The sequence below is a fragment of the Cryptomeria japonica genome, chromosome 2 (assembly GCF_030272615.1).
Source record: "Cryptomeria japonica chromosome 2, Sugi_1.0, whole genome shotgun sequence".
In the NCBI taxonomy this organism is placed as follows: domain Eukaryota; kingdom Viridiplantae; phylum Streptophyta; class Pinopsida; order Cupressales; family Cupressaceae; genus Cryptomeria; species Cryptomeria japonica.
The window spans coordinates 159,557,615-159,574,689 of NC_081406.1; the positions used below are offsets into that span (position 1 = coordinate 159,557,615).

Below are 17,075 nucleotides of genomic sequence, written 5' to 3' on the forward strand. Positions count from 1 at the left end.
GCAGATTCTATGTGCTCAGAATAAGATTACCTTGCTTATAGCATACCTCGGTAACCCATATAGTAACTCGGTAAACCCTTCTATTTACTCTATTCTTTGACTATTCTCTGAAATCCTTCTCAGTGACCTCTACATTTCTATAATAGTCAGAACACTTAGTACTTTCACATGTCTTGCTTCATATATTTCTATATCTTCCTTTCTGTCATGCTACATGTATATATATATATGTTCTTAATCCATATTGTATAAATAGATCTCTTATGTCAATGATCCATTCATTGCTTCGATCTTACAAACATGTTTTATCAAATGAATAACCATGCAAAATATTTCATTGGTTAGATGACCTCAAAATCATACACAATCTTTAAGTGCAATTTCCAATGTGATAATGGTTCTATGTTCCTTGATCTTGTAACATGTTTCCATATGTATGTCTAGGTTCAATAAATCTGGTAACACATTTCACTCGATGTATATCAACTTGGTGTGTCATCTTTGCTACTCGGTAGACATGGAATGATACTTGGTAGACAACTCGGTGCATACTGGGCTCTTGACTACTTTCTTCTATAACCGACTAGACTGTGCATACCGACTAAATATTTCGGTAGAGATAACCGACTAGAGTATATAGAATAACTTTGAACATAAAACTAATGGCAACTTGATAAGTAGTAATAAGAGAGGACGTTGATTGAGAGTCCGTGGAGGACCATTTGGACTGGCTGGTAGGATTGAGAGACCTCATCCTATGGGTGGGAGAGATGGTGGATGGATTTCGAGGGATACTGGAAGGGTAGGGATGAGATCACCTAGAGGATTGCCATTGAGTGGAGGTAGAGTGACTGGATTGGATGAGGGTTATGGGAGAGGTATTGATTTTGGACAGATTCAGCCAAATCCTAAAGTTATTGGAGCTCATGGTGGTGATGATGAGGATCCTGAGGATCATATTCCCCTGATTAGACGACGGGTTCGAAGAGTTACTCGAACTGAGGTTCCAGCAGTTGGACAGGTTGGTGGTGAGGGGATTGGGATTCATGCACCATAGCAGGATCTACTAGAGCAGGTTGCACCAGTGTAGGATATGCCAGATGTAGTTATACAAGAGCATGATGTGCTAAGGCATGATACTATTGATAGTTTGAGAGCACAAATTGATCAACTTTAAGCACATATATAGACTCTTATGACTGAGAGAGACACAACTGTTAGGAGACACTATAATACTCAGGGTCTTATTGATCATATTCACCAGGTTGGATCACGTAATCTCTTAGCAGACACTGTTAGAGCATTATTTCAGGCCGAGAAGGAGACTTATTATTGGTGACGATGATATGAGGAGGCAGTTGCAGAGAGCCAGAGAGCAGGTAGTTATCAGACCACCGTGTTGATGGATACTAGCAGTGGTGGGGTCATGGGACCTCCTCAGAGGAGTGGTGAGCATGGTAGATAGGCATCTAGAGGATCTTTCTTGCCCACAGCCATAGAGACGGATAGATTCAGGTGGTAGTGGTACAGGACAGCCGTGATTTGATTTGGAGCATTTGTATTGTTTATTTGATATCATTGTATACTTGGACTTTTATTGTTTTATGATGATCTATATGCAGACATGGATTCTATATGATGATGCTTTTTATTATGCATGTTACTTTATATGATGATCTATATGCTTGTATGCTTTGATTTTATGGATGCAAATGAGTAGATGAATAATGATATGATGATAATAACTTACATGATGTAATGATAAATGTTTTTGCTTTGATTTTGATAATTTCGGATGCAAATGAAAAATGATTACTTAACTTAAATGATGCAAATGCAAATGATCTATATGAAAATGCAAATGAATGATTGCTTAATGCTTACGATGATGTACATACAAATGATCTATATGAAATGTTTCTTTTGAAATTTTATGCATGCAACTAAATGATAAAATGGAATAATGATGAGATACTCTATTTGATGATGTATACGGATTTGTACATGAATGATTGATTTGTTTTGTATTTATATGTTATGCTTATAATGATTATGAATCTAAGTGAAAAAGATACAACTAAATGATCTTTATAAAATGATAATGATGATACTTTAAATGGTTAATGAAATGCACTTAATTGAATACAATTAATGCAATGATAAAATGCAACTAAAATGAAATGGATAATGATTAAAATGAATGCACCTACAATGATTAAATGCAAATTGTTTTTGTTTGTCCAAGTATACTTAATCTTTATTTATGACCGTTGATCTGTTAATGAAATGATATGCTTATAATGCAACGAATAAATGAATGCTTATAATGCAATGAATAGTGATCCAATGAAATGATCTAACTAAAATTTATACTGCCATTCTTCATATGCTATCTTGTAACAGTGTTTGATTTCATCATTGAGCTTTAAAATATTGTAAGAAAAATACAAGCAACTTGACATAATGATTCAAGATGACCTGAGTATTCCTTACATGGATTTTGATATAGCAAGTTAATACAAGCAACTTGATATAATGGATCAAGTTGACCTAAGTATCGCTTGTAGAACAGACAAGGATTATCTCCTTTCATGCATGACTTGGAACGTCCTCCTTGATCTTTTACTAATCATATCCTAAGACAAGTTTATACCATAGTAAGAGATAAACCGTAGACAGCAATCAAAGAAAATAATCATGCCCCATCATAGCTTCTCTAGTCATGGACATCCTTGAGTCACATAGAGTACATGATTAGCAATAAAATCAAGATATAAACACTGAATCTTGTATGTCATTCACATTTTCTAATGGTCATTAACTGATATAATCATTTTAATGAATGATCTTGGATAATCTCATTTAGTTGTTGATTGATTCTTTGGTTTCTAAGTTTCATGATTCAGTTGTTGATGAAATGCCTTGATTTTTGTTTCTTTGTTGCTCATTATCTGTTTCAAAATCCTAGGTGTTTTTGGATTTTCGAAGATTCAAAAGATCGCCTTAGCAAAAGGAATTTGGATTTTGCCCCTAGCAGAAATAAAAATTTATTATGGATGTATGAATTTGATCAAGATCCAAACCATAGAGGGATACAAATGCAGATTGATAGATGCTGATAAAATCTAAGACAATGACTACGACAAGTATGTCAAAGATTGATAACTGTTGGTAGGCTACATATTTCTTGCTAAATGGTTCTGAGAAATGGATAAGCTAGGATATATGGAAGCGATAGATGCGATAGGATGAAGCAGATAGGTGCGTAAAGTGATCTCATAGATGGAGGAACTCACTTTTTAGATAGTGCCTGTTTACCAGGTTTTCACCATCTAAATTTATTGCATTTTTGTTGTATTTTATATATGCTTTTTATTGATTTTTTTCAGGACTTTATGTGCTTTTTATTGATTTTTTTTTTTTAGGACTTTATATCTCAAGCATAGAATTTCTTGAGATGGATAGAATTGATAGGTTCATCAAACCAATCACCTTCTGGGGTAGATAATTTGTATGCTCTTGATCCATATGTTGCTACTATGACAAAAGGTCCTAGCCAATTTGGTTCAAATTTGCCCTTCTTTTCTTGATCTTGTTGATTTGTTGGATTTTGCCTTAGAACTATGTCTCCAATCTAGAAAATGCACAGCTTGACTTTGTGGTTATAGCTTCTTGCCATTCTTTGTTGATATACTTTGAAATGATCTGTTGCATTTTGGCGATGTTCCTGAATCAGTTCTAGTTCCTAGAGTCGAGAGACTCTTTGTTCTTCTTCTGGTATAAGACCGTGCAAGGATACTTGTAGAGAAGGTATCTCTACTTCTATAGGTAATATAGCTTCTGATCCATAGACCAAACAATATGGAGTTGCCTCTGTTGGAGTGCGGACACTTGTTCGATATGCCCAAAGAGCAGGATTTAGCTGAATGTGCCAGTCTTTTCCAGCTTCATTGACTATTTTATTCAAGATTTTTAAAATAGTTTTGTTTGATGCCTCAGCTTGACCATTACCTTGTGGATAATATGGAGTAGAGAACCTATGTTGGATATGAAATTTTTCACATAGCTCTTTTACATCTTGATTTTTGAATGGTCTTCCATTATCAATGATAATGGTCATAGGAACTCCGTAGAGACAGATTATATAATTTAGAATAATTGATGATATTTGTTTTCCTATCATTGTTGTTAAAGGTACTGCTTCAATCCACTTAGTAAAATATTAAGTAACAACCAAAATAAACTTATGTCCATTAGAAGATGAGGGATTGATCTTTCCTACCAAAGCCAGGCCCCACTATGAAAATGGCCATGATCCTGTCATAGGATATAACTCTTGTGCTGGTGCATGAATTAGATTTCCATGAATTTGACATTGTTTACACTTTCCAGTATAGGTGAATGAATCTCTTTCCATAGTTGGCCAAAAGTAACCCATACGAATAAGTTTCTTAGCCAATGTTAAACCACTTGAGTGTGTACCGCAAATACCCGCATGAATGTCATTAAGAACTCTCTCGGATTCATCTTTTTCAAGACATCTCAATAATGTACCATCTACACCACACCTATATAGGATATCAGCAATAATGGTATAGCGAGAGGACTAACGGATAAAGTTTCTTTGTTGATTATGAGATAATTCCAAAGGAAGGATATGATCTTTCAAATATTGGTAGGTTTGATCATATAGGGATTGACTGGTTCCTGATATATGGCAAATTTGATAGGTATGTTGGGATTGAATGGTAGGGGTTAAGATATCTTCCACAAGAAATCGATAACATTGTTGATTCTCTTTATTTTGCAAGAGAGATGCTATTGTAGCCATTGCATTTGCTACTTTATTCTCATTTCTGGGAATCTGGGTGAATGTGATTTCTTTAAAATATCCTTTAAATTCCTCCACTAGCTGTTTGTATGGCATAAGCTTGTCATCCTTTGTTTGATATTCATCATTTATTTGATAAATGACAAGTTGTGAATCACCATAGACATGTAGTTCCTTAACGTTCCATTCAATGGCCATTTTGAGCCCTGTAACCAATGCTTCATACTCTGCAATATTATTGGTGCATGGAAATCGCAGTCTATATGATTTCAGAATTGTATGTCCTTGAGGTGTGATAAAAAAGATTCCTGCACCTAATCCATATTGAGTTTAAGAACCATCAAAGTATAATTCCCAAAAGTTTGTACTTACTGTCAAGATATCTGCATCAGGAAATTCGATGTGCAAAGGCATATTATTTTGTAAAGGTGCATCAGCCAATTGATCAGCAATGACTTGTCCCTTGATGGCTTTTCAGTCAACATATTCTATGTCAAATTCACTTAGTATCATAACCCATTTGGCTAGTCTCCCCATTAATGTTGACTTGCTCAACAAATATTTGAGAGTATCTATCTTTGATATTAGTTTTACAGAATGAATCAACATATAATGTCGTAGCTTCTGAGTTGCAAATACAACTGCTAGACATATCTTGTCAATTGATGAATAATTTAACTCATATCCAACAAGTGTTCTACTGATATAATAAACTGCTCTTTCTTTTCCTTCATCATCATGTTGAGCTAGGAGAGCGCCTAATGATACACTTGTTGCTGAGACATAGAGATATCAGTACTAGAGGACTCATAAGATATTCTTTTATTTGTAAAAAAGCTTCTTCACATTTTAGATCCCATTTGAATAGAACATTTTTATGTAGAAGATGGGTAAATGGAAGACATCTATCGGCCAATTGGGACACAAATCTCCAGATTGATTGCAACCTTCCTTGTAAAGATCGTAATTGACTTATGTTCTTAGGTGACTCCATCTCCATGATAGCTTTAACTTTCCCAGGAACAACTTTAATGCCACCAGCTGATATAATGTACCCAAGGAGCTTTCTAGAGGTTACCCTAAATGCACATTTCTTTGGATTTAATCTCAATTGATATCTTTCTAGCCTATCAAAAATCTTGCTTAGAATGTTCAAATGTTCTTTTCTTGTGTGATATTTTGCAAGTATGTCATCGACATAATCTTCCATGAATGTATGCATCATGTCATGAAAAATTATCATCATAGCTCTTTGATATGTCACTCCTACATTCTTAAGCCCAAATGGCATAACATTCCAGTAGTATGTTCCCCATTCACAGGTGAAAGTTGTCTTCTCTTGATCTTCAGGTGTGATTCTTATTTGATTATATCCTGAGAAGCCATCCATTAATGAAAACATCTCATGCCCTACTAACAAGTCTACTATGATATCAATGTTTGGTAGTGGGAAATCATCTTTTGGACATGTTTTATTTACATCTCTGAAATCTGTGCAAATTCTTATGCTCTTATCTAGTTTTGATATTGGTACAATACTTGAAACCCATTCTGGATAAGCAACTAGTCTTATGAATCCCACTTCCAATAGTTTCTTGAGCTCAATTTTTACAAGGAGAGCAATATGTGGGTGCATCTTTCTTAGCCTTTTCTTAACAAGTTTTTCTTTTAAATCCACATTAAGATGATGCATGATAAGATCTAGGTTAAGCCCTGGTATATCTGCATAAGACCAAGCAAAATTTATTTGTCATTGCTTAAAGAATTCCATGTATTCTTTCCTCTCTTTTTCTGATAATGAGGGAAAAAAATGAAGTATTTTAGGATCCTTTGATGTATCAATGTTTACTGCTTCTGTTGGTTCTATCAGGATAGCAGATCTTTCTTGAAAATATGCAGGAAAAATGTCAAATTTTCCATCTTCTGATGCCTCAAGGAGGTTTTCATCATTAGATATGCCCTTTATTTTCTCTTTTGATTGAACTAATGTTGCCATGAAATGGTTTTCAACAATAGGTGTCTTTCCTTGTTTTATTTCACTTTTGCGACTGAAAAGTTTGGCATTCTCCTAACTATGAAAAACATTACTTGATTATGTAGTAGAAGATATCTTAGGTGGGATGGGTTCAATAGCGTTAAGGTACACAGCTAAGTCATGATCATTGGAAAAGACATTTAGTTCGGGGTTGTCTAAATTATCCCAATCAATTAGTTCAGGATGAAGAACGGGTAAATCATAATCACTATCATCATTAGGTGTTTCAACATTCATGACATGATCATAATTTAACATAGAATAGGTATTGTCATAGATTAGATGTTTTTGAGGATTATCTTTCTCAAGCATTTTTGAATTAGTCTCAACAAGATTAATATTAGCATTTTGCAGTTCACACTCAAGTGGTTCTTCAATTGACATTTGTCCCTTAAATGAATGGATTATATCAACACACACGTCTTTGGTACTACAATTTTCTTCTTGATTGACTTCATTTGCATTTTGGAGTTGATAGACTTGTGTACATGATAAAGAGGATTCTTTTAATAGATTTTGTCTCCTTTCAAACTCAGCTTCTTCTGGACTAATAGTTAATCCAATTTGACTATCTCTTATTTCTTCTATGGTTCTTGCATATCTGATCCTTGTTTGCGCTTCTTGTGGCATTGTGTCGCTGTTTTTGTCATTTTCTTTTCTTTTTGCATATGCCTCTTTTCTCTGAATTCTGAGTTTCTCTTGTCTTCTTTCTAATTTTATCTTTTGTTCTGCAATAAACAAGTCTTCTTTTATGATAGCTGCTTGATCTTCATTGTGTTCTTTGCTTGATGTAGTGGATAAGGTGTCTGGACTCTATTCATATTCATTGGAATCTATTTCTGAATCCTCATCTAAGATTACTCCACTATACCATACTGGAATGTCGTGGTGCAAAAAGTTCCTTGATTTCTGTCATTTCTATTTTTACTGCCTCTGGAATATCTCATTCAGATTTTGCCTTTGTTTATATTTTTAGAATTTGTTGACAAGATTTTTGTTCACCTTTGATAGTAGTCTCTTCTTCTTTCTTTTCATGATCTTCTTGCTTCTTTTGCTTATTGGCTACTATTTTGGCCACTTGATGTAGCTTTTCTTGCCAATTGTCTCCTTTAGAAACTAATTTCTTTCTCCATTTTTGTTGTTGAGTATTGTGTTGCTTTTGATTAGACTTCAGGTATCCCAAACTAGATTTATCTTCTGTGGATTGTGAGTGTGGACAAATAGGTTCTGAAATACCTTGATGTTGCTTACCAATTGGTCCTTTTCCTTCATATCCCATCTTTTGCATGATTTCATATCCTTTGCCATATTGTTTTATGGGAATATTGACTTCTACTGCTGTTGCTATAGTTTTATCTTGATCTTTGTATAACCAACCAAGAATGTCTTTGTCTTCATTTTCCTCTTCAAGGGTTCCAACACTAACAAAGGTTCCTTTAAACATATGTTTTTATTTGCTTGATGTCTGTGACTGAATATCTACTGGTTTTCCATATGACTTAGGGGAAAGTGGAAATTTATTCAAAGAATATTTTCCCATTCCTTCATCATTTAACTTGAGCTTTTCTTCAAAAGTTTCCCATAACTTTGCTTGAATTTATTTAGTATGATATACTAATTCTCTGTTATGTGGAACTCTTGTATCTTGTGTTGGCTTCAAATTATTGCAATATTGACTAGAATCTACAATTATAGTGATCTCTTGCCCTTTGTGAGGAAATTTCACACATTGATGATATGTAGAAGGAACTGCTTGTATCTTGTGAATCCAGGGTCTTCCCAGAAGAATGTTGTAGGAAAGATTTAAGTCTAAAACTTGACACAATGTATCCTTTACCATGGGTCCTATCTTTATTGGTAGCACAATAGTTCCTTTAGAAGAACATTCTGCTTCATCGTAACCCTTGATGGTTATTTTCTTTTTTGGGTCCACTGCATTCTCTGAATATCCCAAAGCTTTTATCAAACTTAATGCACAAATATTTAAGCCAACTCCTCCATCTATGAGTACACATTTGACACAAGTTTTATTAATGGGGACTTCAACATACAAAGGAGCATTGTGAGGATGTTGTAAAGATGCGTCATCATTTTCAGAAAATGACAAGCAATGAGGGGCTATAAGATGTCCTACCATGTTTTGGAACTGATCTATATCGAAATCTTTGGAAACCGTTGTTTCCACTAAAGCTTTCTCCAAAATTTCCTTATGCATAGGTCAAATCTTGAGAAGTTCTAGAATTGATATTTGAGCAGGTATTCGTTGTAATTGCTCTACTAAATTGTATTGTTGTGATGTGAATGTTGAGTCTTTTGCTGTACCTGGAAAGGTAACCTTTTCTTTGCTTCTTGTGATAATGTTGATTGGTTCTGAAGATTGATTTTTGTTAACAATTATCACATTTAGTACATCATCGTATGTATAAGTGTAATTTACTTTGGTTTTTCCTTTGTCATTTTCCAATTGGGATGATTCACCTTTATCATAGTTTGTAAGCGGAGTTTTAAAAGCCAAGTGTGATTCATTCCTCTTATGGCTATCCACCATGATGGTTCCATTATCAATTAGATCTTGGATAATGTGTTTCAATCTTTGGCAATCATTTGTTAGGTGTCCTTTATTCCGATGATAATAGCAAAAATGATTGTCATTCCACCAATTTGGCTTGACTGGTGGTTCATAAATTCTTGCTTCGGGTAAAACAATCAATTTATTAGCAAGTAAAGTTTTTAGAGCTGATTCTAAAGATTCTCCAATATTTGTGAATTTTCTCTGAGGATTAGAGAAAAAGGATTTGGCTTTATTGTTTTCTAGATTGTTGTTGCTTGGGATTTGACTTGATAGATTGAAAATTAGTTGTTGTTGTTTCGCAGTATTGTTATCATCATTTCCTTCATTGCTGACATTCCTATTCTTTGACTAGAACTTGGGTTTGTCATTGTCATTGTTGTTGTTGTTGTTATTGTTGTATGAATTATTGTAAAGTTTTAGTTCTCCTTTCTTTACCATTGCGTTCTCTATTTTTAGACCATTTTCGATCATTTTGGCAAAAGAGGGAGGGCATTGCATCCTTAGTCGATAACTCATTTCACTGATAAGATTATCAATGAATATGTCCATTTTTTCTTGATTAGGTACATCTCGGTGATACCTATTAAACATGCATTTCCATATTTGTAAAAAGATCATAAAGGATTCTCCATTCTTTTGTTTAACATTGCTAAGATCTAGCATTGTTATTTCATTCCTTATATTGTAGGAATATTGTGAAATAAACCTATTCACAAGTTCTTCAAAGGATTTGATTCTAGATGGCAATCTTGAAAACCACTCCATTGATTGTCCATTTAAACTCCTAGGAAAAAGATGGATAAGGTAAGTTTCCTCGTGGGCAAATTCCATGCTCATAGTACAAAACTCCCTAATGTGATCTTGAGGATCGGATTTTCCATTGTATTTGTCATATTTAGGGATCTTGCAATGTTGCGGAAATGGTATCATATTTATCTTTTTATCAAAGGGATATGGGCATATGTCTTCTAATGAATACTTCTTGGAACTTGTCCCATTTTGCATGTCTTGTATCTGCTATTGTAGGGTTTGTATTTGTTGAGCAAGGTTTGATAATGGATTATCCACATTGTTTCTTTTATCATTACATTCTTTTCTTTTGTCATCCCTTTCTTTCCTTGTTTCTTCATTGCTTTCTTTATTCGCATCTTCACTATTTGGCTATCTGTGTTTTGGGTGTTACTTGCTTCTGCGTCTTGTTTTAAGCTTTCTATGTTAAAGTCTTATGGTAGTTTAGCTCTAGATTTTACCAACATCAAGAGATATTTCTCTTTTTGTTTTGCCAACAACTTCTCCATTAGCCTATCAAATTTGAAATGTTGTTCAAGGTCTCTAATGGTGCTATTGACTGCTTCTTCATCAACAATGGTAAATCAAAAATTGGTATCTTTTTCCTCCATTTGTTGTTGTTTTCTAAGCTGTTTGTATTGGGCTCTAGTCCAAACTAGCATGTGTTTATTTCAAAGTTGTCAAAAGTTCCCAAGGACAAGGTCAATAGGTGATTATTGGTTTAGGAAGGTATGCTTTATTGATCTTACCACTATTGTTTGTTCATTGGGATAAAGTGTCTCTTTGTTGAAAAACACATCTTTGTAGAGTTTCACCATCAAATTCTGTACCACAGCCACGCAAGTAGTGACGAAAACGGTGTAGGAATATCCTATGTTTTAGTAAGATCTTGCGATTGATATACAAGAATCTTATTCTCTTTTGAGTAGCTTTGTAACTGCGTTTTCTTTTCTTAAGGCGATACTTAAAAGTCATATAATCATTTGACAGTTTACAAGTTTGATTCCAATGTTGGTGCAATTTTGGTTTTGATGTAACCTAAGTTCAAAATAGGAAAGATATATCCAAGATTAGGAACCTAGTATAGATTGATCAAGCTTCGTGATAGAGGATATGATTATCCTGACAAGAGACTTGACAAGGATGTTGATTTTTGCACTTAAGATGTTTGAATCAATAGCTTGTTGAATGTTGATGTTTATAGAATCTTTTGGGAATAACTTGTAGGATTAGCAACCTAGTTGTTTGAGCTACTTTGAAAATATGTGATGGTTTAGAGACAAACCTACTTCAAGAATTATTTTGATATTTTGATGCTTTGATACTTTGATTTTGAGTTGGTGTTTCAAGCATTGGAATGCTTTTTGTTTATCCTTTTGATCACACTTTTTCAAAAATTTGTTGATTTTTGATCTCTTGTAGATGATAATTTTCTTTAATTTTTGACCATTTGGAACATGTTACAGACATAGAAGACACATTTTTTAATATATGAAAAGCACAAGCAAGTACAAATCCCTATGGTAGGCTGAGAAAATAGTTGTTGAATCTCACATGGAGTTTCCCTCGAGGCTACGCTATTCAAAGCGGATATTTAGATGCTTGACCCCACTGGCTCCACCCTCAGCACTCACTTCTTCGGGGCAGCCAAGCACCAGTTTCAATGAAATCTCCTTATGGACAACTTTATATCTCTACTAGGAACTGTATGTGTGTGAGCCACTTCAGAGGTCCGACCTCCTGCGCCAACAACTAGAAGGTTTTTGGCAACTAGTACAGATATTTTTTAGTAAGGGCTTCCGGTAATGTGGCCATACATGTGACACTTTCAGCTCTATAAATACAGAAGGTTCCCAGCCTATAGAGGTTACGCTCTATAGGGTTTATGGGGAAACATAGTGTCGGTATGAACTTATCAGCACATGTTGTTTGAACTTTCATCACAAACACTATTTATTTATAGTGGATTGGAAGGACTTGGTATTAGCTTGTTTAAACTTTAGGTCATTCCCCTCTCACTGGCCCCCTCAAGGCAGCTCGGGAAGGCAGGCCCTCTAAAGGATTTAAATGCTTGAAAGTAAAAGAAAGCATAAAAGAGTGGGTTTGGATTTTTGATCACCCAATTAAGGGGAGAGCATATACCTACCACTTTTGAGACACGGAATACAAGTGTCTTTTTAACTTTCCACAGCAATGTGATCTATCCTCTACTTGGAGATGTTGCTCCAACAAGCATGGTGTTTATTTTAGCCCCATATAGCAAATGATTTTCTAAACTAGGAATTGGAAATCCTGGTCAACAAAATGAAAATTGTTGCAAAAAGTAACTTGCTTCATAAGAATAGACAAGTTGATTGTTCTTTTTAACTTGCAAAATATAAGATTGATTGTGCTTTTTACCTTTGTAAGAAAATAAAAGATTGTTGTTCTTTTTAGAGCCCAAAATTTGAGGTGTGAATCCTAACTTTGCAAGAAAGTAAATGTTTGATTTGTTGTTCTTTTTACCTTGCAAATGTGATTATTTTTAGAGCCCAAAAACAAGTGAGGTACTTTTTAGAACACCAAATTTGAAAAATGAAGTTCTTTTTACCCAAAAGGAAATATGAATTCTTTTTAACCAAATTTGAAAAAGATAGAAAAGAAATCACTAAATCCTAATTTAACTCCTCCAAATCTACAAGAAACTATTAGAAACTTGCAAAAAAAAAAAAAGTTAGTGAAAATCCAAAACCTTAGGTGGGCTTCTACAAGTCTAAAGCTATCTGTCAAAAGCGCTAACCTGCATTACAAAAGTGCTAACCTACGTTACAAAAGTGCTACCTTATTATGCAAAAGCACTGATTTTCAGACAAAAGCACTAACCTACATGACATATGCACTAACCTATGATGCAAAAGCATTGATTTTCAGACAAAAGCGCTAACCTACATGACATATGTGCTAACCAATGATGCAAAAGCGCTGATTTTCAGACAAAAGTGCTAACCTACATGAAATATGCACTAACCAATGATGCAAAAGCGATGTCAAAATTCACACATGCGTGAATCTGCATTACAAAATATGTTAATTTAATTTTTGTGAGATTTTTAAAGATATATGCGAGGTCCAACCCCACGATGGGCACCAAAATGTGTGAGCTTGAATTTCATCCTCAAAATGTTACCTATAATAAGTTAGTTTCACAAAATACAATGGAAATGCATACAGGAAATCCAAAATCCACCAATGAAACTACATGAAATACATATTAAAATAAAACATTATTTCACCTTCATGATTTATGTCTCATTGTGTCCTAACTCCACTGTTCCTAGTTGCAGATGGTGTGCTCTCAGACAATGCACTATTGGCTTCCAAGATGGCATATGAAGAATGGACTGATAACTTGTAGTTAACTGATAGTATGATATGCAAAGCTACATGATTACACTAAAATGATAATACTATATGATTATATTGCTAAAATGATATTTTCTATTTGCTTCAAAAACTCACGGATGCATAAGATTGGCTTGAAGACTATTTTTTAAGACTAACTTCCTCTCAACTGAAGCTCTTGATTTTATAGACTTTGAGAGGATTAGATGATGTGGCTTAGATCAACGATCATGATCAGATCTATAGATTTGAATGGCTATGAGCAAAGGTGAAGGTTGAGAGAAAGGGGAAGGAGAAGACAAGTGTCACTCATCTCACCTTGACTAGGTTGCTGACTGAGGGAATCTAGGGATGGTTGGAGGAAATTTAGGCATGGTAGGACAAGTGGACTCAAGTCTTTCCCAAGATGTAGGGGGTGTTGGAGAGAATATAGGAAATGGTTATGAAATGTGTGTACGTACACAATTTCATTAATTTTGGAGGTTGAAGATAAATCATGAATTAATATTTAAGGAATATTAATTTCTTTAGCCACATGTTTGATGAGTTGGCAAAGGGAAGATGAAGTGGAGATGGAGGGTGAGTTGGAAAAGGGATTAAATAATTTTGAGAACTATTTAATAGTTGAGACTATAGGATAGGAGAATAATATTAAATATTCGATATTTAATTGTTTGGAGAAGATAATTAAATATTAGATATTTAATTAATTCGGAAGAATAGGATAATGAATTAATTAATAAAATATTAATTAATAGAAAGATATGAAAATGAATTAAATTAATTAATCTTTTCAAATTAACTATTTAATAGAAGAATAAATATTAAATAAATATAAAATATTTATTTAATTGCTCATAGCCAATTTTTAGGTGTATACAATTTGTATTTGGGTTTTCTTAGCATGGTCTAAAATATCAAATGACTGAAAGGAATTCATCATCAAACATGGATTTGGGTTCTCATTTTGAGAACTTAAAATATTAGGTGCACTAGTCTTCGATGCATGTGTAGAATAATTGACAGGTGCAAAAAAATTGACAGCAGTCGAAAAATCACTTACACTTTTATCCTTCACAATGTCCATTGAGATACCATTGTCTTTTGTAGGATTTGGTATGGGAGTCCCATGCTTTGCAATAGAAATTGGCAAATGTTGAGAGTCCTTGATTTAAATAGGATCATCACTCTTCACAATGATAGGTGGCTGAGCTGCTTGTGCTTGCGAATGGGTGAATACTGCAAAGACATCCCCATCACGTGTGTTTGATGTATCATCTTTTTGATATTGTATAAACCTGATATTAGAGTCGCCAGCCAACTCTGCATCATATGCTTGATGCGAATTGGCATCTTCTTCACCAAAAGGGGAAGATCATTTTGTTCAGCTTCATAATATCCTGTAGCTGAATTTTGGGGTGGTGCTTCCAACGCAAGCCTCTCTGGAGCAGGAGGCAATTTATTATGATTACGCATGGTGTAATTGGAAGCATTGTTTGGATAAGTCCTTCTTAGAACATCATGATAAGAAGTATTTCCTTATGAGGAAATTTGCTTCTTAAGTGCCAACAACTCATTTGCTAACTTTTGTATCATGGGATCAACAAAATTCATTGAAGGAATTGGTAAATCAGCAATTTGATTATTTCTAACCTTGTTGGGATCTCTCCTTATCTTACTGGTGAGGATAAGATCATCTTCGATCGATATAGCCAACTATTGTACAACATCCAAATTGGCAGGATTATTCCTTTGCAAATGAAATCTCACCTCTGGCAATTGAGCATTGATGAAGAAGCATTTCAACTTTCCAACGGTTGGTCATGAAGCAACTGGAATGCGATTGTGCAATCTGTTGAACTTTACTAAAAATTCACACATAGCTTCTTGAGGTTCTTTCTTCATTTGATTTAACTGAGCTTGCAGTGTGTGATCGTCTTCTGCAGACTTGAACCTTGTTTCAAATAGTCTTCTGAGAGTTGCCCAATTTGTAATACAAGCATTCATGAGATAATGGAATCAATCAGCAACAGCTCCGTGCAAAGTCTCAATGAATAATCTCACCGAAACATCTTCATGCTCAACACCTAGGACTCCACATGCGATGTAGAAGGCAACAATGTATTTGTCCGGGTGTTGAGAACCATCCCCCAAAAATTTGGGTAAATTTTTTCGCGTACCTCTGGGAAGTTCATGCAAAGGTGCGGTCAAGTTCAAGGGACCATAAATAGTGCCCCAAGGTCTAGGAGCAACCATCCTTAATAGATTATAGGGTGGTATTACAAAATGACTTGCAAGTGGAACAAACAAAACTTGCAAACTTGATGCCTCACTTGGTACGGGAGATCATCGTGCAGAAGGAGGAAAACTTTGTGTCTATTGCAAAGGAGAAATAGTCTGTGGAGGTGTCACAAAAGGAAAATTGCATTGATGCAAACTCAAAAGTAGGTTCAACAACTCCCGCTAATAGTTGCCCATGAGTGTAACTTTGATCAGCCAGATTATGATTTTTGAGAAAATCAGCAAAAAATGATATTACAATGAAAAGAGCACTTCAACCCAAAGGGAAAATACGGGTTGCACGTTGCTCCCCAGCAAAGTCGCCAAAATTTTTTTGGATAAATATTTTGTCACCAGCATACTAATGAAAAAATATATGATTCACACACAGCTATGTTGAGAAATTAATCTCTCCTCTCATCAAGGGGAGGTTCCCTTTGAAATTTCTTCTCTAATTAATAAGAAATCAAAATCTGTGGGTTTGTGTTGGGCATATAACTCTCTTTTTTTCAAAGTCTATCTATTCTCCCTTCACCTTATTACAATTTCTCTACCTCTTTAGATACTTAAAGAAAAGAACAATGAATCTAACAAACTATGCTAAAACTTATAGTCAATTAACACAAAGTCTCTCTTGAATGTAATCTTAACTCAAACTGATTATTACAAAAAGTTAGAAATCTAACTTGCAGCTCAAAGTCTTCAAGTATGAATTCCTAATTCTTTAAAATAAAAGTAACTGCAGCAATAAAAAGTTTACCACTAATTACTTAATTTATCTAAAGATTTCCCAAATATGCTAGGAGCACACAGTCTACTTGCACGATTCAAGAGCTCTTTAACCCACATAACAATATCTTCAAGATCAAAGAAATAAAGAACATATATAATCAATGGACATAAGAACATTAAATCACATACACAATTTTCTTGACACAACACAAGTTTAAGATAAACAAAATCATTTTCTTTATTTGCTTGATAGAATTTTCACAACAAAAGCCCAAAGTCTTAGTTGAGGTAAAAATTCTGCAGAGTTTTGTTAAGCATGAAAAAGATAAATATTTACAAATGAGGTCCTCCTTAAATAGGAAAAGCCTGGAGAAAAATGTGGGCATAGTTGACTTATTCAACTACATAGTCTCACTTTACTACAACTATAGCATAAGGAAAATGCGCAGCTGCAA

At 34.4% G+C, this 17,075-nt stretch overlaps 1 protein-coding gene across 1 annotated transcript in view; it reads left to right on the forward strand.

Moving 5' to 3' along the window:
- Positions 1-808: 808 nt before the first annotated feature.
- The window catches only part of LOC131070552 (uncharacterized), an 87,792-nt gene continuing 71,525 nt past the window's right edge, over positions 809-17,075 (forward strand). The window contains exon 1 of the mRNA XM_059213417.1: positions 809-1,028. Coding sequence (XP_059069400.1) covers positions 809-1,028 — 220 coding nt within the window. The remainder of the gene's footprint in view (positions 1,029-17,075) is intronic.